Source organism: Dermacentor variabilis, chromosome 7, assembly GCF_050947875.1.
Source record: "Dermacentor variabilis isolate Ectoservices chromosome 7, ASM5094787v1, whole genome shotgun sequence".
Classification (NCBI taxonomy): domain Eukaryota; kingdom Metazoa; phylum Arthropoda; class Arachnida; order Ixodida; family Ixodidae; genus Dermacentor; species Dermacentor variabilis.
Genome location: NC_134574.1, coordinates 137,402,704 through 137,428,766, shown reverse-complemented (window position 1 = coordinate 137,428,766; position 26,063 = coordinate 137,402,704). Strand labels below are relative to the sequence as shown.

General features: G+C 50.2%; 1 protein-coding gene across 2 annotated transcripts in view; it reads left to right on the top strand.

Annotated features, from left to right (window-relative positions):
- The first annotated feature begins 4,868 nt into the window (after positions 1 to 4,868).
- Positions 4,869 to 26,063, top strand: part of LOC142587969 (uncharacterized) — a 404,213-nt gene continuing 383,018 nt past the window's right edge. For both annotated transcript variants that reach the window (XM_075699369.1, XM_075699368.1), the window contains exon 1: positions 4,869 to 6,413. In XM_075699369.1, coding sequence (XP_075555484.1) covers positions 6,176 to 6,413 — 238 coding nt within the window. In that variant the 5' untranslated portion in view covers positions 4,869 to 6,175. The remainder of the gene's footprint in view (positions 6,414 to 26,063) is intronic.

Genomic DNA, 26,063 nt, shown 5'->3' with positions numbered 1-26,063 from the left:
ACCTTGACTGCAAGTCTCCTCTAAGAGCCCGGACGAAACATGGTCATCGACGCAAACTTCCCCCGTGCGACAATCAACGGTCGCACCACACTGCCGCAAAAAGTCGATGCCCAAAATCACTTCGTGCGGCGATCGGGGAATAACTACAAACTCCGTCGCGAAAACTCCACCAGCCAGGGACACTTCAGCAGTGCACACACAAACAGGGCGCAAGGACTCGCCGCTCATTCCACAAAATGTTGCAGCCTGGTTCCACGGAAATACAACTTTGCGCCCCAACCGACCTTTAAAACCGAGACTCATTACGGATACAGTTGCCCCGGTATCCACTAAAGCCATTGTAGGAACACCATCAACAAGTACATGCACTTTGTTCTTAATCATAGCAACTGCAGGGGGCATTTCTGTCGATAGCACGTGTCGAGCGACCTCACCCCCATCGGCCGCGCTAGCTAGTTTTCCGGTTGTGAAGGCGAGGCTGAGCGGCGCACTGGCGATGGAGATTGACGTAAACGCGGTGCACGAGAAGTTGGCGGTGGCGTCAAACTCCTGTCAGATGCCGGCGAGCGGCTCCGGAAGCTTCTCTGCCAGTAATCGTTGCCAGGAGGGACGCCAGCTGACCAAGAGGTGGTGCATGGCTGTTGAGTTGTCCTCGTAGGAGGTGTGGTCCTTGTTGAAGACCCCGATCGACGATTCCACGTTGTTGGGCGACGATTGCAAAATCTCGCTATGTGGCCCGCGACACCGCATTGGAAACACACCGGCAGATGCCGCAAATTTCGATGTTCTTGCACGTAGTCACGCATGTTGCTGTCGACTGCATAGCCAGCAGGTGGGTCCCATTCATCATGGCTAGGCATCGGCCGCCCGGAGGCGTGCGTGCGGCGAGGGCGTTGGTCGTAGTCATGATCTTGATAGCTTCGGGTCCCTCTCGTTTGTGGGGTAGACCTATACTCGACGGTCGCTGAGTGAACCGTGGGTTGCCATGCGGTCGCAACGGCCGTGTTTCGCATCTCGTGTGGTAAGTACGCACCAGCGATGCCGGGAGTGCAACGGTACAACTCTTCCCGATGGAGCAACTCTTCGCGAACAATCTGCCGTATTGTTGATGGAAGGTCAACACACGAACTCGGGTCTACACTTGCCACCGTTGTGACATTAGCCAGGCGACCAAACTTCGGTATTATTCGTCGCATCTTCAGCGTCTCAAAGGTCCTGCAGTGGCGAATGACGTCAGACACGGAATCCAAGCTTTCTTTGCCGATCAAAAAATTGTAGACGTCTTCGGCTATCCCTTTCAACAAATGTCCAACTTTGTCCTCTTCAGACATTTGAGAGTTCACTATTTTGCACAGTTTCAGCACTTCTTCGATATAAGTCGTACAGGTCTCGCCGGGAATCTGAGCTCTTTGCGAAAGCGTCTGTTCGGCGCGTTTCTTTTTTGCGCTAGAGTCTCCAAAACACGCTCTGAGCTCCTCTACGAAAAGCTCCCATGAAGTGAGCGTGTCTTCGTGATTCTCATACCAGACGAGTGCTGTGTCGGTAAGGGAAAACACAACATTTGACAACTGTGCGGTCGAGTTCCAACCGTTAGATCGGCTCACCCTTCGGTAGTTTGTGAGCCACTCGTCGACATCTTCTCCGGCTTTTCCTCCGAAAGTGAGTGGCACCCGGTAGTATTGCCACGGAACGCCAGGTGCTGGCCTTGAAGCCGCGTCAGAACCTTCGGGAATCTGGCAGGCGTATTCAGTCATGTCAGGTGATGGTGGCGGAAGTCCGGCAAGTCGACGGCTTCGGCGAAGTTGTAGCAGCGTAGGCTCCGTGGTTACGAGGTGTACCCCGCACCGTCCACCAATTTGTTACAAGCACGGGGAAAAGGGGTTTATTTAGGCGTGCGAGAGCAGGAACGGCAGGCTACGAACAACAGGAATGGCCGCTGCACAGTCTTCGTTCTCCTCTTTCTTCCTCTTCTTGATCCACGCGTCCCTTTTACGCGCTTGGACGTAACAATATATATAGAATTGAACATGCTCTCAGGAACGGAGGAAGCCTAAAAGCAGTGAAGAAGAAACTAGGAATAGGCAAGAATCATGTATGCGTTAAGAGACAAAGCCGGCAATATCATTACTAATATGGATGAGATAGTTCAAGTGGCTGAGGAGTTCCATAGAGATTTATACAGTACCAGTAGCACCCACGGCGATAATGTGAGAGAGAATAGTCTAGAGGAATATGAAATCCCACAAGTAACGCCGGAAAAAGTAAAGAACGTCTTGGGAGCTATGCAAAAGGGGAAGGCAGCTGGGGAGGATCAGGTAACAGCAGATTTGTTGAAGGATGGTGGGAACATTGTTCTAGGAAGACTGGCCACCCTATATACACAATGCCTCATGACCTCGAGCGTACTGGAATCCTGGAAGGACGCTAACATTATCCTAATCCATAAGAAAGGGGACGCCAAAGACTTGAAAGATTATAGACCGATCAGCTTACTGTCCGTTGCCTACAAAGTATTTACTAAGGTAATCGCAGATAGAATCAGGAACACTTTAGACTTCTGTCAATCAAATGACCAGGCAGGATTCCGTAAAGGCTACTCAACAATAGACCGTATTCACACTATCAATCAGGTGATAGAGAAATGTGCGGAATATAACCAACCCTTATATATAGCTTTCATTGATTACAAGAAAGCGTTTGATTCAGTCGAAAGCTGAGCAGTCATGGAGGCATTACGGAATCGGGGTGTAGATGAGCCATATGTAAAAATACTGAAAGATATATATAAAGAAAGGCGTCAGACAGGGAGATACGATCTCTCCGATGTTATTCACAGCGTGTTTACAGGAGGTATTCAGAGACCTGGAGTGGGAAGAATCAGGGATAAAAGTGGATGGGGAATACCTTAGCAACTTGCGATTCGCTGATGATATTGCCTTGCTTAGTAACTCAGGAGACCAATTGCAATGCATGCTCACTGAGCTGGAGAGGTAAAGCAGAAGGGTGGGTCTGAAAATTAATCTGCAAAAAACTAAAGTAATGTTTAACAGTCTCGGAAGAGAACAGCAGTTTACGATAGGTAGCGAGGCACTGGAAGTGGTAAAGGAATACATCTACTTAGGACAGGTAGTGGCCACGGATCCGGATCATGAAACTGAAATAACCAGAAGAATAAGAATGGGCTGGGGTGCGTTTGGCAGGCATTCTCAAATCATGAACAGCAGGTTGCCACTATCCCTCAAGAGAAAAGTGTATAACAGCTGTGTCTTACCAGTACTCACCTACGGGGCAGAAACATGGAGGCTTACGAAAAGGGTTCTGCTTAAATTGAGGACGACGCAACGAGCTATGGAAAGAAGAATGATGGGTGTAACGTTGAGGGATAAGAAAAGAGCAGATTGGGTGAGGGAACAAACGCAGGTTAATGGAATCTTAGTTGAAATCAAGAAAAAGAAATGGGGGCATGGGCAGGACATGTAATGAGGAGGGAAGATAACCGATGGTCATTAAGGGTTACGGACTAGATTCCAAGGGAAGGGAAGCGCAGCAAAGGGCGGCAGAAAGTTAGGTGGGCGGATGAGATTAAGAAGTTTGCAGGGACAACATGGCCACAATTAGTACATGACCGGGGTAATTGGAGAAGTATGGGAGAGGCCTTTGCCCTGCAGTGGGCGTAACCAGGCTGATGATGATGATGGTATGGCAGCGCTGAGCGGCACACTATTGGCTCCTGCTCATGCAAGTCATCAATCCCCTTCTCAACTTTCGCGTCCAGCCAACTATCGCCGTATCGTTCGCGCACGCTTCGCTACGCGCGCACAACCTCGCGCGCTGCGTACATGGGTGGATGCGGACGCCCACCTAAAACTCCCTAATAACGGCATCAGTCTTGCTTGCGTTTACGTTCTTGAAAACTCTGCGCCCGCTACTTTTCTGTCAGGAATGTTATTTCACGCTGATAACGCGCATGCCGTTCGTGACCTGGAAGTACCGGGCACGCAGCGATAAAGACGAGCAATACAGATGATGATAGTTGTTTGGATACGAGATAAGCTGCAAAGGGTGCAAGCTTTTTTTAGAGTGCAGCGGGCTTAATCTCTCGCCTGTAGGAATTTAACAGTACGGCATGCATTGTTTTTAAAACCTATTATTGTAAGAACGCGCTGGGTAGTTTTATCGCCCACATACTTAAGTAATGGTATTTTACGAAAAAAAAATTCTTGCAGGACAACGTATCCAACAGCATCACGGGAACAAAGGGACGGCACGCATCGTTTTGGAACGCATTTCTTTGCCTACTCAGAAACATCACTCCCATTGCAGTGTGTTTAACAGCAATCGTAAGCAGTGGTTTAACGAGAAAGTCATTAATACGGGGCTCATTTTTGTAACGTATCCCGGGAACAAACACACTGCAGCAAAATGACAGTATGGGGGGTTCTCAATTTGCTCAACAGCGCCAACAAGCGTGGACAATGTGTCTTGCTCCGTGCATGCATGCACTATGTACCTTGCTCTTTGCATTCCGTGCTCTTGCACTGGTTTTGGCTTGAAGATAACGTATGACGTTGGCTATGATCGAAAACCACGCCAGAACGTCGCGAATACATTCCTACGATTTATCTCCGAAACAGCGGGCGCACTCTTGGAGGCCACGCCCACACTACGGCCCTCGTTGACGCGCAGAAATTCGTGCGAACGCAATCGTGTAGGCCACGCTCACTCACTAATACTGCTCTCGCTAACTGTAAACCACTGCAACGAATCAAGTAAGGCAATGTTTTCGCCAGAAACGACGAGCTTTTATTTTCCCATTAGCCCCCCAGCATTAACTAAAGAAAACGAATTCAGCTGTGAGTGGGCTTCAGCCCTAAAATAGTCTCTTTCAAGGTAAGCTCTGACTTCACTTGCGCTTATCTTAGGAAACTGCGGGGGCTGCCACTCCAGCAACCTGTTCGTTTAAAAAACCTCCTTGACTGTCGTGCAGAGATTTGTGCGAAGCAATCACGGAGGCTACGTTCACGCAACCTCTATCGTCTCCCCTTTTTAGTCCAGGTGGCGCCACGTCAGCGGGGACAAAGCGCTAGGCGAATCACCAGCGCGCGCCGCGCCGGCGCGGTTGCCGCAAGCTGCCGTCGTCGCTGCGACAGGAGCGCAGCAGGCGTACGCGCCGATCACCCGCTGAAGTGAAGAGCGTCGCAGCGAATCCTTTATCAACGCGGGGAGAGTAGGCAGAAAGAAGCCTTCCCGCGCTCTGCGGTGCTTCCATCGCTCGGCGGCTGCTACTACTTCTACGGGCGAAGGGCGACCGGACCGAGCTCTCGTCGCGGTTGTCGAGGCGTGCGCTTCGTGCTCGACGCTAGCGGAAAGCGGTGACGGCCAGGCAGGCACACTTGACGGACAAGTTCGTCCCCGCGTGCCCTTCTCGAAAAACGTGCGATCGCATTTTAGCGTGTGCTGGCGGTGGCCGAAGCGGCGGGTCGTTTTAACGGTACCCGCCGCCGTCGCGTGTGTGTGGTGTGGTGTGATCCGCTGGTGGTTCCGTTGTGTGCGCGTGCGTGCATGTGTGTGTGTCGTTAAAGAATCACTGCTGCTGCTGCGGCGGCGAAGGCCGCGGCTGCGGCACATTTGTGTTTTTTTTTGTTTTACGATCCCCTGGATGACCGTGCTCCCACTTTCGCCGTAAGCTCCGGCGGAACGCCCCAAAGGAAGGAAAGTCGAAAGATCGCTCGACTAGCCTACTGCGGTGCGTCGGAGACTACGACAGCTAGGACGACGACGACGACGGACGAACGGGCGATCTTCTGACCGTCGGTTACCACGGGCGTCGCTTGCGATCGCTGCTTTTCTCCGTTTCGGGCGTGTTGACAAAACGCCAGATACACACGACAGTGCTGCTGCTTGCGGCTACGCAAGTGGATCACCTACCACGATAGTACCTACTACGACTCGACGATCGTTGTTGCTACAGCTGACGACAAAGTGAGCGCGCGCGCGCGCGTGCGAACGTGGTGGTGTTTTCTGTGTTTATTTGAATAGCGCCATGCAACACCGCCCGCAGTATCGTGTTGTTCGGCGGCGGTGAAAGAAAGAGAGAGAGAGAGAGAGAAAAGAGTCTGCTTGGGAGTTCGGTGTCGGCGTGTCGAATTGTCCTCGTCCGTCGCGTCGGATCGGCATGAGCGTGTTCTTCACGAGCATGGAGGACGTTTCGATGGAGCCCCGATCGCTCTCCGCCGGTTGCGAGAAGTCCGCCTCGGCGCCGACCACTCCGACCGAAACTACGAGACTGCAGGCGCACGGAGTCGCGCTTTCGTCGGCGCTCAAGCGCCGAAGCAAGGGACACCGGGTCAACTTCCCGACGGACGACTGCATCGTCACCGGCTACGTCGAGCCGCCGAACCCGTGGAGTAACGGTGAGTCGATCTCGCGCGCCCCCTGAAAAAAGATCGCGCGACGCGGATATCCTGCGACACGATCGCGTCGATTTCAGTTCATTCGACGATTTCGCTTGCAATACATCAGATGCGGTTCCCTTATTGGTAAGTCACAGGGGACCCCAGAGCTTGTATACTCTCGGGCGCACTCCCGTACAGGAACATGATCATAAATAAGTTATATCATACGGCCACCGAATATAATAAGTACCGTTATTTACAACCGCGAAGTCAGCCTCGTGGTTTCGTTGTAGTTTCCAAGTTTAGCCTGGCACCCTTTCGTGGTTGAGGTATGCCCTTAGTCATAATACGGACGTTTGGGGATTAGTCGTTAGATGTACTCGCAAATGACCTCTGAACTCGGGTCTGCTCTAATGGGGCCAAACATTTCTTGCAAAGCGAACATGTCGTACATTCAGATTCGAGGTGGTCGTGCGCTTGTGTACAGGGCCATTGTCCTGGACATTGTCATACGCGTCCAGGATCACTGTCACACGTGACCAGGACTGTTGTCATACGTGCACAAACCCCACGGAGATTTTTTTTTTCGAGCCCATAATAGTATCTGGGGAAAAAAAAAAGTAAATCCAACCTGTTCATCGTCCGTCGTAAGTTTGTAACCGAAGCTACGGGTTGCGTCGCGACCGACTGCTTGCCGCCGTGTTGCCAAGCTTCGCTGATAAACCAACCCGTTTGCGAAGATATGAGTTCACTGTGGCTCTTGCGGAAACCAGATAAGCGGTTTCAACCTGCATATCTCGTAACAGCTCTTCCGTCAGTCTTACCGACTCAGTGGCCCAAATAGCGCTTATACAGTATAAACGACAATATGCGTAACCAGCTCGAACCTGAACGCGGCACAGGGGCATCATGTCTCTTCCAAGTCGGTTCTTATTACCCGACCAGGTATATTACGAACGGGAAATACCCATCTTTCTTGTTTCAAACACCACAGTTATATGGGGAAGGTAGCACTTCCGTGTTCACGTAGAAAGCGACTCCTCATGTTTCTTTGTCGTAAAAACCGTTGTTACTGGTCTAAACACACAGACGATAGTGCATTAACGTGGCGTGGTAGGTTTCGGTGGTTTACACCCTGGATTTTCACGTCGACTCGCGGTATTCTTAAACGCACTTCGCGAGTACTTTTCATCGTCTGCGACGATCGCTACTCTCTAGATAAAATTTGTGTCAAATTCTCACAATGGCTGCCGGACAAGCATATGATGAAACCGTTTGCTTACAGTTCTGCATGCATCCGACTTCATCGCTTCCGAGCAAACCTCCAATCGGATTGAAGGCAATGGTTATGGGACGTATTCTCGGACGATCACTTTCCATCGATACTACATCCCCTTCGCATTACGTTATAATGCTCAACCGGGCAATCGGCTCTTCCTGTTTTGCTCAACCAACCGATAAGCGCGCGCTGAAAGTGATATCGCCGGAAGTTGACCGTCTGAACCAGGTTTTGCCGTACGATGTATTGCATGGATGTTAATCACGGTCGTCTGCTATGTATAGAGGCTCCTCCACTATGTTTGTAATGTCACGGGGCATCGATGTTAATCATGGTCGTCTGCTTCGTGCGGAGGTTCCTCCAATACGTTTATAATGTCACAATGTGTGCCCTCGTGTACGTACGATGCTTGCAAGCACCGGAAATGTCACATGCGGGTCAGAAGGGCGCGTTACTGTACGAAGCAGCGCGGATTGTTTCCGAGGTGTTTTCCCCAGGCCCACGCCCCCCGTGGTACTTCCGTTGTTGTTGCGCTTGCTGTTACGTCACGCGTATCGGTGCACATCGCTTGCCCCAGCAGTGTAGACAGGTGTTGCCGTTTTATGCCTCGCATGTGTAAACAAGAAAGAAGTACGTACTTAAGGGACGACATCAAAATGGCTTTCAGCTCCGAATTTCGACTGCAAGTCGGAGCGGGCAGGAAGAGCCGGTCGATACTGAGTCAGCTGGTTATATGCGGAAGAGGCCGGGGTGCGCAGACCGCTTCACCGCCGCCTGTTCAGCTTCCGTCACGCTTAAATCCAAACACGCCTGCCTGCTGGAGCGCGTTTCTCTCTCTCTCTCTCTCTCTCTCTCTCTCTCTCTCTCTCATTTCTTTTTCTGCTGCTGCGGGGGTTGCTGGGCATTTCTGGTTTGTGTCATGGTTGGGGGGGGGGGGGTACTTATATTCGGTGTACGCTGCTTCAAAGCAGCATAAACCAAGTCTTTAAGAGCATATGCTTTTACAACGAAAAGTTTTACACCGAAAGTGTTCAGGTGAAGTCTGACGGTTACATTAATGGACTGCATAGCCCCCCGTAGCCTTATATTTAGGACCTCTAGAAGAAAAACAAAACAAAAACAGACAAAGAAAGCAAAAATTAAGATGTAGCCGGGCGCAAATTTAGTATAGGTTGACAAATGAAACATGTTTGTAGCCAGCAACCGGTTGGTTCGTGACCTTCAAGTACTCTACAAACTTTACTTCTGAGTCGGCTTTCTTTTTTTTTTTTTCCTTTCTCTTTGAGGTCTTTCGTCGCTCATAAGTGTTTATAAAGTTGTCAGCTGTAAGAAAAGATAGCGTGCAAAATGATGAAAGCTGAACGCGTGTCGCCCATGTTGTTGGGGGAAAATTTCGATCGAGAAAAAAAAAAAAAGAAAGCTTTAACGTTATTGTGAGGGCTAACGGTTTGTGGTGTCTTTGTGAAGCAGGATGCGTATTATTTTATCCTTCCGAAGCTGCAGAGAACCAATAAATATGTCGGCATCCCACATAGTATCATTAAAAAGGTAGCAATAACCGCCGTGGTAGATTTTAATCGATATATCGGGTCTTCGTTTCGTGCGCATTTTTGAGTGAACAAGAAAAAAATTCATTGAAGGTGTCCTGTCGGCCGTAGGTTTCCAAATGCCTACTAGCATTTCTAAAACGCAGACTTTGCAGTTTGCAGATATGGGCGGTGCCTAAAACTTCGCTTAACGCGCGCTCGGTCGCATGGAATCGTGTGCGCTGAGGTAAGCGCATATCTGACCGGTGATGCAGAGTAAAGCGGGGAGCGTTGATGGGGAGGGGGGAGGGCTATTGTTTCTTTCTTTATCGAGATTTGTCGGGACAAAGAGATTGTTGCTGATAAGCCGGCGTAGAGCGGTCATCAACTCGCTACCAGTATAACGAGCGGGCGCAAATTGAAAGGCAAGTGGAACATCAGGAGTAAAAAAAAAAAAAAAAAAGAGGATATTGCTTGTGCTGGTAGGTTCCCACCCTAAATGAACACTACAGGCGATCCTTAGGTCGAGCTGTATTATTAAATTACGTTTTTTTTACATTGCCAAAGCGTGTACTCTTGTCATTCGAGAAGGTTTAATCGCCCAGAAAAAAAGTGCGAAAGGGTGCAAAGACGCGTACGTGGCGGAGCCGCCTGGAAGTTACCGCACTAACTCTCCGCGTGACGTCAAAGATTTTGACGCCATCTAATAGGGCTTGCTTAGCCGTTTATATCGGTAAAAGTTGACCGCATTACTTTTGTAAAAGAAAGAACAGAATCCCGCAGAATTAACCCATATTGAAGCATATGTAGCGGCGCACCGCATTGCCAAAGCCGAAACGGGTATGCAGCCCGACTGTTCTCTTGGGACTCCCGCTGTGCACGCTGAGCGCCATCTGGCGCCGCCGCCGTCAAGTCCGCGCGCGGCGCGGGTTCGGTTCTGATCGTTTCTGACATTGATCGTTTCTGACATTGAAAATGATCGTTTCTGACATTGTAGAGCGGCGCATAAGCAGTGGTACGTACCTATGGTTAACCCTAGTTAACGTCAAGGATGGAGGCTCGTTGAAGAGCGGCACGCGCCTACTGGCACCTATACCCAGTCACCCAAGGTGGCGTCACGGAGGTTCGTTGAAGATCGGCACAGACCTAGTTGGCAGACACATTACTCCGAGCCGGGGTCAACGGGTTTCATTGGAAGAGCTGTACATATACCCAGTTCCGCATCTATCAGTGACCCATGTCGGTGCGAGAGGTTCGTTGAAGAGCGGCGCATAGGTACAGAGCGCCACGTACCCAGTGATTCGAAATAGATTCACAGCAGCCCGATACATTAAACACTCGACCGTGAACTACACGGTGACCAAGGTTGGAGGGAACAGATAGAAACTTGGACAGATAGTTGCCCCCCCCCCCCCGAAGAAATTGCGTGAGGTATCCTAATAATGCACTCGACCTATAGCAAGTTTTCGACAGCTAGGCGCCGCGACACAAGACGACAAGATTGGTGGCCCATAAAGTAAAGAAGAAACGGAAGTGACGCGAACAGTGTACTTAGCTGCAAACTTGTGTAACCATGCGCCTGTTACGGTCCTGCGAGGCGCGGAAAGTGGAGCAGGTAGTGACGCTAAAGCAGCGCAAGGAACTTGGAAGTGTAGTGCGCCGACGTGCGGTGGCACGAACCGGCGGCGCACCTTTAAAGATTAATTTTATGATCGCCATAATCATCATCCTGATTCCTATACGTTCGGTAGAGCGGATGTCGGCGCATGCTCTCTTCGGTAAGATTTAGCGGCTGTGCGTGAGTGGAACCGACCTATCGCGAAAAAAGAAAAGGCCGTCTGCTAAAATTGTCCGATTTGCCTTCTGCTTCGGTTTTCGATTACGTCAACCCCGCTGGTGCGGCGGCGGCGGCACGTGGCAAAGCACTGCCGATAAGCCCCCTTCCCCCCTCCTCCCCCCTGCGGGCACCTCGTCCCTCAAAGTCGTCCGACCGGCAGATGGCGTGCGCCTCAGCTGTTCTCCTCGGGAGCGTGCCAAGAAAACCAGCGGTAGCGACCTTGGCGAGGGAGAAACGGCATGCCTGTGCTTCTAGAAGTGGTGGCGAGGTGAAGAGAGAGAGAGAGAGAGAGAGAGGTGGAGAGCGCTCCTTGAAAGCCGGCGTGCCCGGCAGGCACTTTCTTGGGAGGCCTCCTCCCCCCCCCCTCTCCTCCCCATGCCATCCGCTTAGCACACTCCGCTGTCGCGGACAGCTGCTGGTCTCCCCCTTTTTCATTAGAGCGACGACGCAAACGAGTGGAGCAGGACTCCAGGAAAGAAAAGCTGCGCGTTTAACGATCTGTGCTCTCACGAAGAAGGGAAAAAAAAGAAGAATGAAAGAAGGGTGCGTTGAAAGATTGCATCATAGTTTGTACACACGGCGTGCACTTGAAACAGAACACGCACGCGGAACGAATGGGGGCTGCCCATGTTTAAGCGAATGGCTGGATGGGTGACCGGTAAAAGAACGAGCGAATGGACTGGGGAAGCGAATTTTACGGTGATCGGCGGGTACTGTTTCGTTCTCACCCTCGATCGGGTCGCGCACACCGCTAGGTGAAATGTACGTTAACAAAATTTGTTGCTGGGCTAGTCGGTTCATGCTTAGGAACTGAGCGCTCGCGCGATCCTGGTCTCCTGTGTACTTAAGTAGCCGAAGCCTTCAGAATAAAATGTAGTTGCGAGTGAGCGCTTGTCCTGTGCCTGTGTGTCTATCTTCTGTCCCGTCTATGAAGTGCGCTTACCAGTGCTCAGTTCCTACGCTAGGTGAAAGAAGCCCAGATGTTCGAAATTAATCGGGAGAGTCACTTTAAGTTAGCCAGAGTCGCTTGAAGAAATTTACCAGGGCTAACTTACTACATATTTACGCCACTAGAAAAAGACAAAAGGAACTGCGAATCCTCCAAAAAACGCTAAGCTGTTGCTATGTGACTAAAAGCTATCTAAATTTAGCGACACGTCTGGCTTAGTTACCAACGCTGCTACAAAGCGCCGCTCATTCTACGCGTCGACCGGCTGTGCGGCGAGCACGATGCCTCTCGACGACGCAAATTGCTCTTCGGAGGATCGGATGGAAAAGTTTGCGTCGCTCCACTGACCTCACCAACGCGAGCGCTCGCGCGCCTTGCTCGCTGCTGCGTCTGAAGCATCGACCGCCAAATCCGCGGACTCCTCGGGGAGCGGAGGAGAGAGAGAGAGAGAGAGAGAGAGAGAGAGAGAGAGAGAGAGAGAGGGACATTTATGTATCGTGACGCCTGACGCCTATCGTGACGCCGGGTTCTCCAGCTGACACGGGCTGAGTTTATACATATATATAGAAGCTTTCTATGCGGACGAAAGCGACATTCTCGTTTTGTGCCATGGCTATTTTGTGAGTCCGTTGCAGCGTAAGTGAAACAAACAGAAAAGAACAGAAGACCGCCCATACTCACAATTGGTTTTCGCGGTCCCTTAGAAGACAAAAGTATAGAGAAAGAGAAAGGAAGATAAATAAACGCGCTTGCCTACTGCATATAGGCAAACGCACTAAGGCACTAAGCAAAAGAATAAAACAAAATTATGCAGAGACTCCACTCCACGCATACGACGCGACGTATGTTGTTTACCGTGATTGTCGAAACAGTAGACGGTTCATTAAATGTGTGGTTTATTGGCCTTGTAATCTGTTTTGACACTTGAAACCGACTAGTATAAATTCTTTTAACCCCTTTCGGTCGTTATCAACCTGATCGGACTCGATACAACCATTATCTACGCTTATCAACCCTTATCGGTCGTTATCAACCTTAACGAACTCGATCCGACGCTTATAAACCCGAATCAGCTGTCGTTAACTTTATCGGAATCGATGCAACCCTTATAAACCCTTATCGATCCTTCTCAACCTCATCGGACTTTATCCGACCCTTATCAACCCTTACCGATCCTTATCAACCTAATCAGAATTGCTCCGACAATTATAAGCCCTTATGGAACCATTATCAACAGCGATCAGACATATATCACCCCTCATCACTCCTTATCATCCTGATCAACTCATTGACTGCTTGTCTATCTGTGTTGGGGGACAGCACAGACAACGCGCCGCAGCACATTCATATATGGTTCAGATATGTTCGCCTTCCGCAAGCCTTGGTGTTTAGCCCGGTGCGTAAGACACTCGGCTTCCGATTGTCGCACGTCAGCGACGGTTTTCTTCAGTGAGCCCACATAGAAATGCTTACGTAAAAAAAACAAAAAAAAAAGAACAAAGGAAGGATCAAGTCTCGTTTCGAAATAGACACGTAGACATGTCGATCACGCAATCCCCGCTAAGCGCAGGTGGGGTTCGGTCTTCTGTTCTTAGCGCTTGTTTACTCTGCAGTGAATTTACCAAATGTGAGCTAAACTTGTCCAAGTGTCGCGTAGCTTGTGTTCTTTCTCCATGTTCTTTTTTTTTCTTATCCTTCCTCGCTCGAGCGGGGAGGCCGGTTCGGGGAACCTCAGACGGAGGAACTGCTACCCGGACGGACGACCGCGTTATCGCTCTCTACTTTTTTTTTTTTTTGTGCTGACGACGAAAGCCAGCCCTCTGATATATCGAACTGTTCGGCGGCTTCGCGACTCTCTTGCATAGTTTCGCTTTCTATGCACTCGTGCTTCCACGCTTCCTCTATTTCGTCAAACGCCGAACGGCTGCCTCGGCAGTTTTCTGTTTTACTTATTTACTTCTGTTGGGTTTGTAAACTGTTCGGGCAGACAACTAGCTGTCCTCGAGTTCAAACTCGGCGAGGTCCGTTTGCGATTGGGTGTGCGCGTTCGAATCTAGGCGGTCCAATTGTGTTTGGTCGACGAGCAATCGTGATTGGTCTCCTCGTTTGCTCTCTGGCGAGGTTGTTGGGAGACGCTTCCAGCGTGAGGAGCTTCTGCGGAGATAGTTCGCGCCTCAGGCACCGAGAGAGACATGTCGCTGCAAGCGCTGCTCGTTAAATGAGTAATTCACCAATGTGCGAGCACACCGAAACATGTAATTCGTGTAACTCAACGTCAGATAAAACCGCATCAGGAAAAAATGTCTACGTATCTTTATATTTTTTTTTCTGATTTCTTTCGAATTTCGTCACCGGTCATCTCAGGAGGTGAACCGGAAGTGCTGCGCAAGAAACAAGAGTGTCACTCGATGGTCGTGGCACGGAAAAAAAAGAAAAGGAAGCTTTGAATTTTGTGACGTCACACTGGTGTGGCGTCTGTGTGGTTACGTCGCGAAATTAAAAAAAAAAGAGCGAACTTGTGCGTTAATGGTTTTGAAATGATCAACCTACGCCAAATGAACGAAAATACGGTTTTGAAGAATACCTTATCTCTCTAAACTGATATTGTGTTTCTGTTTTAGTGTTCCTGTGCATAATGTTTGAAACAAATTTTGTTGTTAGTCTTTCTACTAAGCGTCAGCATCGACGCGAGAAAGAAATGCCTGCAAACGTTCGCGCGCGTCTCCTCCTTGTACGGCGCATTATGCGGTATAGCAGCACGCGCCAGAATTACGCGCGCAAATCGTTCGCCGGCTGCATTCTCGGCGGCGGCGGCGGCGGCTCCAGCAGCTGCGTTTCTCGGGAGAAACGCGGCGGGGCGTCAGTTGATCGACAGGTGTTGCGCGATCGAGGGCGGCGCGCTCGCAGCTTTCGGCCGATCAATGCGCGGGTTGTTGTTGTTGTTGTTGTTGTTGTTGCTGCTGCTGCTGCTAGCTGCGGCTGCTCGTGGAATTATTCTATTACGCGGCACGAACTCGTGTCCGTCGCGCGAAGCGCGGATTCGCTCATGCGTACGTGGTACCGCCACGGGGCTTCTTTGTCTCGCGTGCTCCTCGCATTGTCTCGCATCGACGAGAGTGCGTCGGGGTACACAGTTGATGTCTGTAATGCGGCGCTGTTCGTGTATGCTGTATGAGAGTGCTGTCCCGTGCGTGCGAGTTCCAGACAGGCACTTGCATGATCCTGCGCGTATTACATGCACCGCGTGCGCGCCCCCACAGCCTACAGGGATGGAACACCACTACAGGAGCACCACGAGGGGGCAGTGGGAGGCACTGCTGTCCAGCTCGGCCCTCGATGACCAGCTCGAGCTGATAAAGAGAGCGCTGATACAGATGGCAAGAGTCGGCGGAGCCCTGGACTAGGGGCCCCGACCAATAGCGATTATTCCGATTATTATTTTAATAAAGTCCATCCATCCATCCATCCACCATCTATCCATCCATCCATCCATGCGTGAGCTGTTGAGCAAGACAGCAGCAACGGTGACACCCAGCAGCAGCCACGGTAGGTTGCGTGGATGGGCGAATGGATGGATGGTTTGAGTGTCCTCTTTGAAACGGGGTGGTCGGTTGCGCCAGGAGGTGGGGGAAACAAAAACAGTGGTTGGTCGGAAAGTTAGCACGGTAAATTATTTATGGCGCTCCGAGATTTGCCGGCATTTCTTTCGATGTCCAGGACCTTCATTGAACGGTGTTAAGAACGGCCAGCTGCAGTGCAAGTTTTGCCAACCAGTTGCGACTGTGGAAGCAACATCTCGGGAGCATCGCCGCCAACCTCTAGCCACGGCGTGGCGAAGTCGACTTTGTGTCGATATCAATACGCGCATCCTCCACTCTCCGTCGGTTCAGCTAGGATGCGTTGTGACTGAAGGAGTTCGACGAAGCAGAATTTGTGCGCAACACGACAAAGCGGACCTGATCTCCTACGGGCGGGGGAGCTGCCGCAGGAACGCCGACGGACACTCCTTCTCACGCACCGACCGAGACGCAAAACAACGCGCTACCTACCCGGAACGGCTCCGAGTTCTATAAAATTCGTGTGGTGTCGGTTTCGGACCGTAAACACGTGTGTGTATGCGTGTGTGTGTCTAAACCGTGTCGCGGAGAGGCGGATATATAGTTTGCGATGACTAAACGAACGTTCGCATCACCTTGTATCGGGAGAGGACCGAGTGTTTAAAAACCGCTGTTGTCCGGCTGCTCGGGACACACTCTCTCAAGCAGTCATGTTAGACTGATGTACTTTCCCAAACAGTCATGTTAGACTGATATAACTACTGTAAATAAACCCATATTCCTCGTTCTCAATGAGAAGCAGTCCTTCCCTTCATCAACGTCCTCAGCGTGGATGAGTTGGACGACGGCATGGGCCAGCTACCTTCTAATTCATGCCCGACTCCAATCTTGACAACGGATCACGAGCGATGGGATTGAACCCCCAATCATAACAACGGGAGGAAAACACACGTCGCAGATGCATGTCAATTTGCATGAGCAAGTGAATGTATCAAAAAGAGTAAAGCTCTATAAGCGGCTTCTTACGCGCTTCGGAAGAGCTATAGTTGGTTACAACCTATAAGAATTCAGTACAAGCTCCGCCCACAAACACGCAGTGCACATGCCCTTCACCTCTGAAAGAAAGCGGAGCCACCTGGAGTCCGCTTACAGCTTAATGACTTCGCTCTGCTAATGTAAGTGCTAGGGTAATTGGAAAATAAAAGCTCGCCGTTCGAAGCTAAAATATTAGCTCTGACTGAGCCTCGATATCAGAACCGCGCAGAAATTTACCCAAGACATTCAGATGTGATACCAAAACCAGTAACACAATGACACATCTGTGCGGAGGAGAAGGCCCTTTTTTGGACAACGCGAAACCCTTTGAAGTCACGGAAATAAGCGAACCTGATTGGCTGAGAGAGAGAGAAGAGGAAGAGGTGATTGGCTGGCCGCGTGTTAGCAAATTGTGTTTGAGTTTGCCCTCCTTTCCATTCTTCAGTTGTCACCGACTGTATTTTCATACATTGATAATGATGATGTTTTAATGGAATCCCCTTTGAACAAGGGCGGGGACAAATAGTCACCCAGCCTGCTCTATTTAATCAGGTGTGCTATACATGTTTTATACCTAGACTTTTTGCATACATATCCTTAAGCTTTTTTTTTCCCTTTGAAATCTACCTTATACCTCCATGACTGTAAGAGATCCGGTCGCATCAATCTCTTCCCTGCTATTTTTCCACCAATACTCTAAGCGTCTCTTGCTTGTCTCGACCACTGACCGGTAGACGCTTTCGTCCACGTTAAACTGAAGCGCTCCTGGAAGGCGTACGTCACCTACGTTTCTCACCGGGTGAATCCCTTCGCATTCCATTGGGATGTGCTGAGGGGTCTCCAGATATTTGCTGCTGCTGCGTACACATGCCTCATCTAGTTGGGAATGTTAACGCGATAGCGTTAAGGCTCCCGTTCAGCGGGAAAGGCGGCGGCGTCCACCGCGTGTCGAGAAATCCACGTCACAGTCACGCTATTCAGTCACTCCGTACAGAGTGGAGACAACCGCGGCGCCTACTACGGCGTTGGCCACGCGAATCGCGGACGCATTAGTAGACGCCTTTGGCGTACGCTGTAGGGACACGTTGCTGGCGCTCATTCATTCATTCATTCATTCATTCATTCATTCATTCATTCATTCATTCATTCATTCATTCATTATAAACGAATGAATGCGAACAAGCAAACAGTGATTGTGTAAGAATAAGAACCACTGAAGGGAACAATTAAGCTATCGCGTCGTACCATTAAAGGCGCAGCTTAAGAGGAAGCTTTAGCTCGGGCCCAACTCCGACGCGGCCTATTCAAATACATGTAAAAACGCAAAAACGGTTTTCTGAGATAACCCCTGGACCGATTTTAATGAAATTTGTTGCATTTGAGAGGGAAAGTGAAATTCTAGTGACTGTTGGTCACGGAATTTCTATTTAGGTCCTGAATTTTGTTAAAAAGATTTTCGAAAATTCGAAAGTTTGAAAAAAATAGAAGCATGAAGTTTACAAATTCATAACTCTGCATCAAGAGCAGATATCGTGGTTCTGTAAGCGAGATCCATCAGATCATTGAAAGCGGACAAATTCGATACGTCATTTTATATCTTACGTGCATTTGTTACGTTGTTTACAAGGGTTCTGCAAAACCTATATTTCCATTTTACGATATTTTTTGACATTCATGTGTAACCTATCAATTTTGTCCGCTTTAGATGTACTATTAGATGCAGTTCACGGAATTGTATTATGAATTTTCATTGCTGAGTTACAGAGTTGTAAACTTGATAGTTTCGTTCTTTGAAAATTTCTAATTTTTGCCAATTTTTAATAAAATATTGACGACCTAAATCGAAAATCCGAAACCAACAGTCACTAGATCTTAAGTTTTTCTTTCAAATGCAACAAACCTCGTCAAATTTGGTGCAGTGGTTGCCGAGAAAAACGAATTCTGCTTTTACATGTATTTAGATAGGAGCACCCGAGCTAAAGCTTCCTCTTAAGTGTCCCCCTATCTTTTATCTTTTTTCTTTTTTCTTTTTTTGCTCCGGTATGTTTCTCTCTTTAGGCAACTTTCTCGAGCCTCAAATATCAAGGTTTTGTGTTATTGCACACATTTTCCCTTGTAATTTATTACTTCTCATTCTTGTAAACCTCCATGTTCCTTTTTGCTTCCATTCTTTGCATCCACTTAACTGTCTCTGTTTCTCCCTCTTTCTTTCTGATAACTCCTGGTTGTCAGTTTGCAGCTTGAATTACCCTGCGCTTGGTTGCCAGCTTTCTTGACCTCTTCCTCCATTCTGTGTCCACGCTTTTCAAGTACAGATACCTGTGCACTTTAGCTGTCCATTTATTTTCATCCATGCATGTTCCTGAGTCTTCAACGTCTATGGGCGTCTTATCGCTGGCACGCTCATGTGGCCGCTCGGGGGCCTCCCACGCAGGCTGCGTCGCTGACTGTATTTTTACTTACGCGCAGAAACAAAAATTACGGGTTACTGGCTACGCTGTAAAATAATTTACACCCTTAAAATTGAATAAGGGTGTAAACGTGTCGAAAACTCATCCTTACAGGTTGTGGGTTAGAGACAGATTTACACCGTCCTTCACTTTTAAGGGTGTAAATTATTTTCACAGCGTATAAATTACTATAAAGAGCGCACAAAGAAGGGGCTGTTCTATTCGCGCGAGAGGCGCCCAAGGTTGTAACATTTACGTTATAGAAAATCGGAAATTACGTTTCAAATGAAGAAACAGGCAATGAAACCCTCCGATTGTGCAATCAGTCTTTGGCGTAGGCGTATAATATTCCATTGGTACACTAGCTTTAATATAGAGCGGGGTACGTTTTTCAAACTTTTGTTCCTGTTCGAGTGTAAAGGATAACAACACCTTCTAGAGTCTGTTCATTTAGCTTTAGAACCTCGTTGAGTCTTTAGACGGCTTTGCAGATGCGACTTTTTTCTCCCCTATACCCCGGCGACCCCCCTTGTTGCGTTTCGCCTGCGACACGTGGTTTTGCCGGCGCGACTGCGGCGGGGCGGCAGACATTTTGGCCCGATCGTCGTCGCCGCAACGCTCCCCGCCAGGTGTTTCCAGGCGCGACTGCGGCGATGCGACCGCAAAGGATCACCCTCTCCTTCCAGTCATTGTGCCCGAACCAGGCGATGCGAAAGCAGGGATCATCCTCTCATTACAGTCATTGTGCCCGACCGGCAGCGCTACGACAGTGTGCTACGACATTGTGCTACGACATTGTGCTACGGCAGCGCTACGACAGTGTGCGTCACCATTAGCCCATTGTACATTCACGTGCTCGTCTATTGAGGGGTTCCTTCTTGCCCTCAACTGCGAGAGTATAAAAACAGGTGCCCCCGGACGCCAAAAGGAGGGCTCCGATTTCTTCTGTTGAGTAAAGTGCTCTCCCGTCTCTCTACTTCGGTCAACCTGACCGCCAACTCTTTGCAATGTTAAAATAAACAAGTTGTTTTGTTGTTACCAGTCGACTCATGCTTTGCCGGGACCTTCGGATGCTTCCAGTTGTACCCCAGGCCGCCAGGCCAACGCTACCCTTGGGGCTTGCGACCCAGGTACAACCACGGGCGTCAGCGCCGAGTTCCCAACAGATCGTACCAGCGGTGCGATCCAAACATCTGGTTGGCAGCGGTGAGATCGCCTCCGACTTCAAACAACTGTCTGCCAGCGGTGAGATCGCGACAACGGAGGCCAGCAGCGAAGATATGCAGTTGACTGTATGCTGAGCAGCTCAACGACGATCCGGGAGCAGTGCAATGAGCCCTGTGTGATGACTGGTTGCCTGCAGCGGAACGACTGCGCTGAACTCTTGGCTGCGAGGTTTGGTGAGTGCGGGACTTTCTTCTTCTGAGCTTTGCCAGGCTTTTGTTAGTGTTAGAAACAGAGCTGGTATTTGTGGTTGTCGTTGCTGCCGGGTTAGTTTGCGGCAAGACAATAGTAAGCAGTAGAGAAAGCAGCATTCAGAGCAGCCATGGATTTGAAGTCGTTGCGCAAACCGAAATTGTTGGAGCTTGCAAGAGAGTTGGGTCTGGATGTCTCGGACAAACTCAGAAAACCAGAACTGATAAAGGCTATTCTTGAGTTAGAGGCTGAGGATGACGAGCTGTCGGAATGCCTTGAGACTATTGAGGAGAGGTCAAAAAGACAGGAGCGCGAACTTAAAGAGCAAAAAGAGAGACAGGAGCGCGAACTTAAAGAACAGAAAGAGAAAGAAGAGCGTGAACGTAAAGAACAGAAAGAGCGAGAGCAACAAGAGAAAAAAGAAGAGCGCGAACACGCTTTGGAAATGAAGCGTCTCGAGGTAGAGATGGAACGCGCTCGTAATGGAAGTCAGGCACACGGTGCAGGAGAACGAGTATTGTTCAAAATGACTGACCTGATGCGGCCGTTTAAGCTTGGAGAGGACATTGGTTTGTTCCTGGTTAACTTTGAGCGAACGTGCGAGAAGCAGGGGTTCTCTCGGGAAACGTGGCCACAGCGCTTGCTCACTTTGTTACCCGGCGAGGCGGCCGACGTAGTCGCTCGCTTGGATAGAGAGGAGGCAGAGGATTTCGACAAAGTAAAATCGAGTCTGCTAAAAAAGTACCGGCTGTCTGCGGAAGCGTTCCGTCGGAAGTTTCGGGAAAATGAGAAAGGCAAAAGTGAGTCATATACAGAGTTTGCGTATAGGCTTATGTCGAACATGCAGGAGTGGCTCAAAGAAGAGAAAGCGTTTGGTGACCACGATAAAGTTCTGCAGTGTTTCGGGCTAGAACAGTTTTATAGTCGGTTACCGGAGAACGTGCGATACTGGGTCTTGGATAGGCCAGACGTTTGTACGGTGGCTAAAGCCGCTGAGCTAGCCGAGGAGTTTGTGACGCGTCGGGCTCGCGGAGCTAAGGACGGTCAAAAGGGTGAATTTGGCTCGAAGTTTGAGAGGCCGAAGTTCACAACCATGAGATTACAGGGGGACACGCGTAGTGCGGATGCGAGCGAAAGCAGTCCGACCAAACGTAAAGAGACGGCGGCAGCCAAACGCAGAAAGCGGTTCGAGATGAGGCGAGCGCGCTTGTGTTATACGTGCCAGAAGCCGGGTCACTTTTCGGCGCAGTGTCCGGAAACAACACCAAAAGTTGTGTTTTTTTCATTAGGCAGCACTGACGAGAACATGAAGCTTCTCGAGCCTTACATGCGAGACCTCCTCGTGAACGGGAAAGAGTGCCGAGTGCTTCGCGATTCCGCAGCTACGATGGATGTAGTTCACCCGTCTTACGTAGAACCCCATATGTTCACGGGCGAGTGCGCATGGATCAAGCAAGCCGTGGAAGCTCATAGCGTGTGTCTGCCGGTAGCAAAAGTGCTTATTGAAGGACCTTTCGGAGCGCTTGAGACGGAGGCCGCAGTGTCATCTATGCTGCCACCTCAGTACCCGTACCTATTTTCAAACAGGTCCGATCACCTCCTGCGCGAGAAGGGGCTTTTGTTTGGTGAAGCTAGTGTTCAGGCCTTAACCAGATCGAAGGTTCGGGAGCTCGCTGCAAAGGCGGTAGTTGCGGGGCCGACGTTATCAAACAACGAAAAAGGGTCAGAGGCGCAGCAAGCTGATATTCAGAGCACGCCCGAACTGAATAAACTTGAGTCTGTAACGTTAAAGGCGCCAGATACTGGAGAGGAAACGCCCGACACGGGAAAGTTAGAAGAGCTATCTACTGATTTGCTCATCGCGCCTACGTCAGACGGACTTAATAGGTTGCTAAAAGTCAGCCGGTCGGCTTTGACAGCCGAGCAAAAAAAGGATGGCAGCCTGGAAAACGTGCGCTGCAATGTCAACGAAGGTATCGCCAGGAAAACTGCGCGTTTTGTGGAAAGAGGTGGAGTCCTGTACCGGAAGTATCTAGACCGCCGTGGAGTGGAGTTCGATCAGCTGATCGTGCCTCAATGCTATCGTCAGGATCTGTTGCGCTTGTCACACGGGGGTTCGTGGTCCGGACACCTTGGAGTTAAGAAAACTAAGGACCGTCTCTTGCAAGAGTACTATTGGCCAGGGTGTTTTCGGGACGCAGACCATTTCGTGAGGACATGTGACACTTGTCAGCGGGTGGGCAAACCAGGGGACAAATCAAGGGCGCCGTTGAAATTGGTACCTATCATAACGGAGCCTTTTAGACGGCTCGTTATTGATACAGTGGGACCTCTGCCGGTAACAGCCACGGGGTACAGACACATTTTGACTGTGATCTGCCCAGCGACAAAGTTCCCTGAAGCAGTGCCGCTTAAAGAACTCAGCTCAGTTGAGATAGTCAATGCACTACTGTCCATATTTGCGCGAGTTGGTTTTCCTGCGGAAATCCAATCAGATCAGGGCACAGTGTTTACTAGCGCTTTGACGACAACTTTTCTCGAAAGGTGTGGGGTAAAGCTGCTACACAGCTCAGTGTACCACCCACAGTCGAATTCCGTTGAGAAGCTCCACTCCGTCATGAAGCGCGTGTTGAGAGCGTTGTGTTTTGAACATCGAACTGACTGGGAGCTGTGTCTGCCTGGGGTGATGTTTGCATTGAGAACCGCGCCGCATGCGGCTACGGGGTTTTCGCCAGCTGAACTGGTGTACGGTCGCTCGCTTCGATCTCCGCTTCGCATGCTTCGAGAATCGTGGGAAGGTAGGGGCGACGACCCAGTCGTGGTGGAGTACGTACTTAAGCTCCTCGAACGCTTAAGAAGGGCACAGGAGTTGTCAGGTGAAGCAATGACAAAGGCCCAGCAGAGGGCCAAGGTTTATTATGATCGGACAGCCAGGGCCCGTCGTTTTGAGGTTGGCGATGAGGTCATGATATTGCGCACATCGCTAAACAACAAACTAGACGTGCAGTGGGAGGGCCCAGCACGAATTGTTCAGAAACTGTCGGACGTTAACTACGTGGTAAGTCTGCCAGGAAAGCGGAAAGCACAGCAAGTTTACCACTGTAATCTGCTCAAACCTTATAGACAAAGGGAAGCAGTGGTGTGCATGATGGTAAACGTTCCTGAAGAGCTTCCGGTCGAGCTTCCGGGACTAGGCTCAGTGACGAACAGGGAAGACACCGGTCAAGTCATTAGTGACCTTATCAGTAAAGCACCGCTGTCGCCCGAGCAGAAAACCGAACTACACCGGCTATTACAAGAGTTTCAAGGTCTGTTCTCTGAGAGGCCTGGTAGGACTTCTGTCCTTACTCATGACATAGAACTTACCTCCCCAGAGCCAGTACGATCCAAGGCGTATCGGGTGTCACCCCGCCAGAGCGATATTATGGAGGCTGAGGTAAAGAAAATGCTACAGCTCGGTGTTATTGAGGCAGGTGAGAGTGATTATACCTCCCCTTTGATTTTAGTTGAGGTACCGGGCAAGGAACCTCGTCCTTGCGTCGACTACCGCAGGCTTAATTCCATCACTAAGGATCAAATTTATCCGATCCCTAACATCGAGGAGCGCCTTGAGAAAGTTAGTAGCGCTCAGTTTATTTCCACCCTAGATCTTGTCAGGGGTTATTGGCAGGTTCCACTTACAGAAGAGGCTAGTAGGTATGCGGCGTTCATTTCACCAATGGGAACATTCCGTCCTAAAGTGTTGAGTTTTGGTTTGAAGAACGCGCCATACTGTTTTTCAAGCCTCATGGATAAAGTGTTGCGGGGACAGCAAGAATTCGCTTTACCGTATCTAGACGACGTAGCGATATTCTCCGCATCCTGGTCTGAGCATATGGCACACTTGCGGGCAGTGCTAACCCGCCTGCGCGAAGCGGGCTTGACAGTAAAGGCTCCTAAGTGCCAGTTAGCACAGGCCGAGGTTGTCTACCTCGGTCACGTGATTGGTCAGGGTCGTCGCCGCCCCTCTGAAATAAAAGTGGCCGCTGTGCGAGACTTTCCGCAACCGCGCACGAAGACCGATATTCGGTCGTTCTTAGGTGTCGCCGGCTACTATCAGAGGTACATCCCCAGGTACTCTGATATCGCGGCTCCCCTGACGGATGCTCTAAGAAAGACAGAGCCTCAAACAGTCGTCTGGGACGAGACAAAGGAAAGAGCTTTTAGCGCCCTAAAGAGTGCCCTAACAGGCCAGCCTGTGCTACGATCGCCAGACTATACAACAGGGTTCATTGTTCAGTGCGATGCTAGTGAGCGAGGCATGGGCGTTGTACTGTGCCAACGGGAAAATGGAGAAGTAGAACACCCCGTCCTGTATGCTAGTCGTAAGCTGACCAGTCGTGAGCAGGCGTATAGCGCCACCGAGAAAGAGTGTGCGTGTCTCGTGTGGGCCGTTCAGAAATTGTCATGCTATCTAGCCGGCTCGAGGTTTATCATTGAGACGGATCACTGCCCTCTCCAATGGCTGCAGACCATCTCTCCCAAAAATGGCCGCCTCCTGCGCTGGAGCCTCGCTTTACAACAATATTCCTTTGAGGTGCGTTACAAAAAGGGGAGTCTCAACGGTAACGCCGATGGCTTAAGTCGAAGCCCCTAACGTAGGAATCAGCCTCAAAATTGTTGGTTACTGATGTTTTCTTCCTGAGGCAGGATTTTTTTTAACATATTGCTTTTGTTTAGTGTTTCAATGTGATGATATGCTTTCTAGTGCAATTTTCCAATTTGTGGACGCGTTCTGAGTGATGCTAGACTACTGTAAGGAACTAGGCAGTGGTATAAAAAGGGGAAAGAGCCTGGCAGGGCTTAGTGAGGGTTGTGCCGTGCTTGCTGACTGAGCGGTTGAGTTTCAGCGTAGTTCTAACGCTTGCCGGGAACGAGAACAAAAATGTGAACTCTCCCGAAGTCACTTTGCAGTGTCCCGTGCGAACCTGAACGAGAGAACGAGGCCTTCTCTGTGCGCTGCGCTCAAGAAACGTCGAGGGACGCCCGACTTCGGTTATGAGCATCATCGAGCGACATCCCTCCGGACAGCGGATGCAGTCCCCTGTCCATCGGGATCTCCTTTCCCCGGCGGGGCGGTCTGTTGCGTTTCGCCTGCGACACGTGGTTTTGCCGGCGCGACTGCGGCGGGGCGGCAGACATTTTGGCCCGATCGTCGTCGCCGCAACGCTCCCCGCCAGGTGTTTCCAGGCGCGACTGCGGCGATGCGACCGCAAAGGATCACCCTCTCCTTCCAGTCATTGTGCCCGAACCAGGCGATGCGAAAGCAGGGATCATCCTCTCATTACAGTCATTGTGCCCGACCGGCAGCGCTACGACAGTGTGCTACGACATTGTGCTACGACATTGTGCTACGGCAGCGCTACGACAGTGTGCGTCACCATTAGCCCATTGTACATTCACGTGCTCGTCTATTGAGGGGTTCCTTCTTGCCCTCAACTGCGAGAGTATAAAAACAGCTGCCCCCGGACGCCAAAAGGAGGGCTCCGATTTCTTCTGTTGAGTAAAGTGCTCTCCCGTCTCTCTACTTCGGTCAACCTGACCGCCAACTCTTTGCAATGTTAAAATAAACAAGTTGTT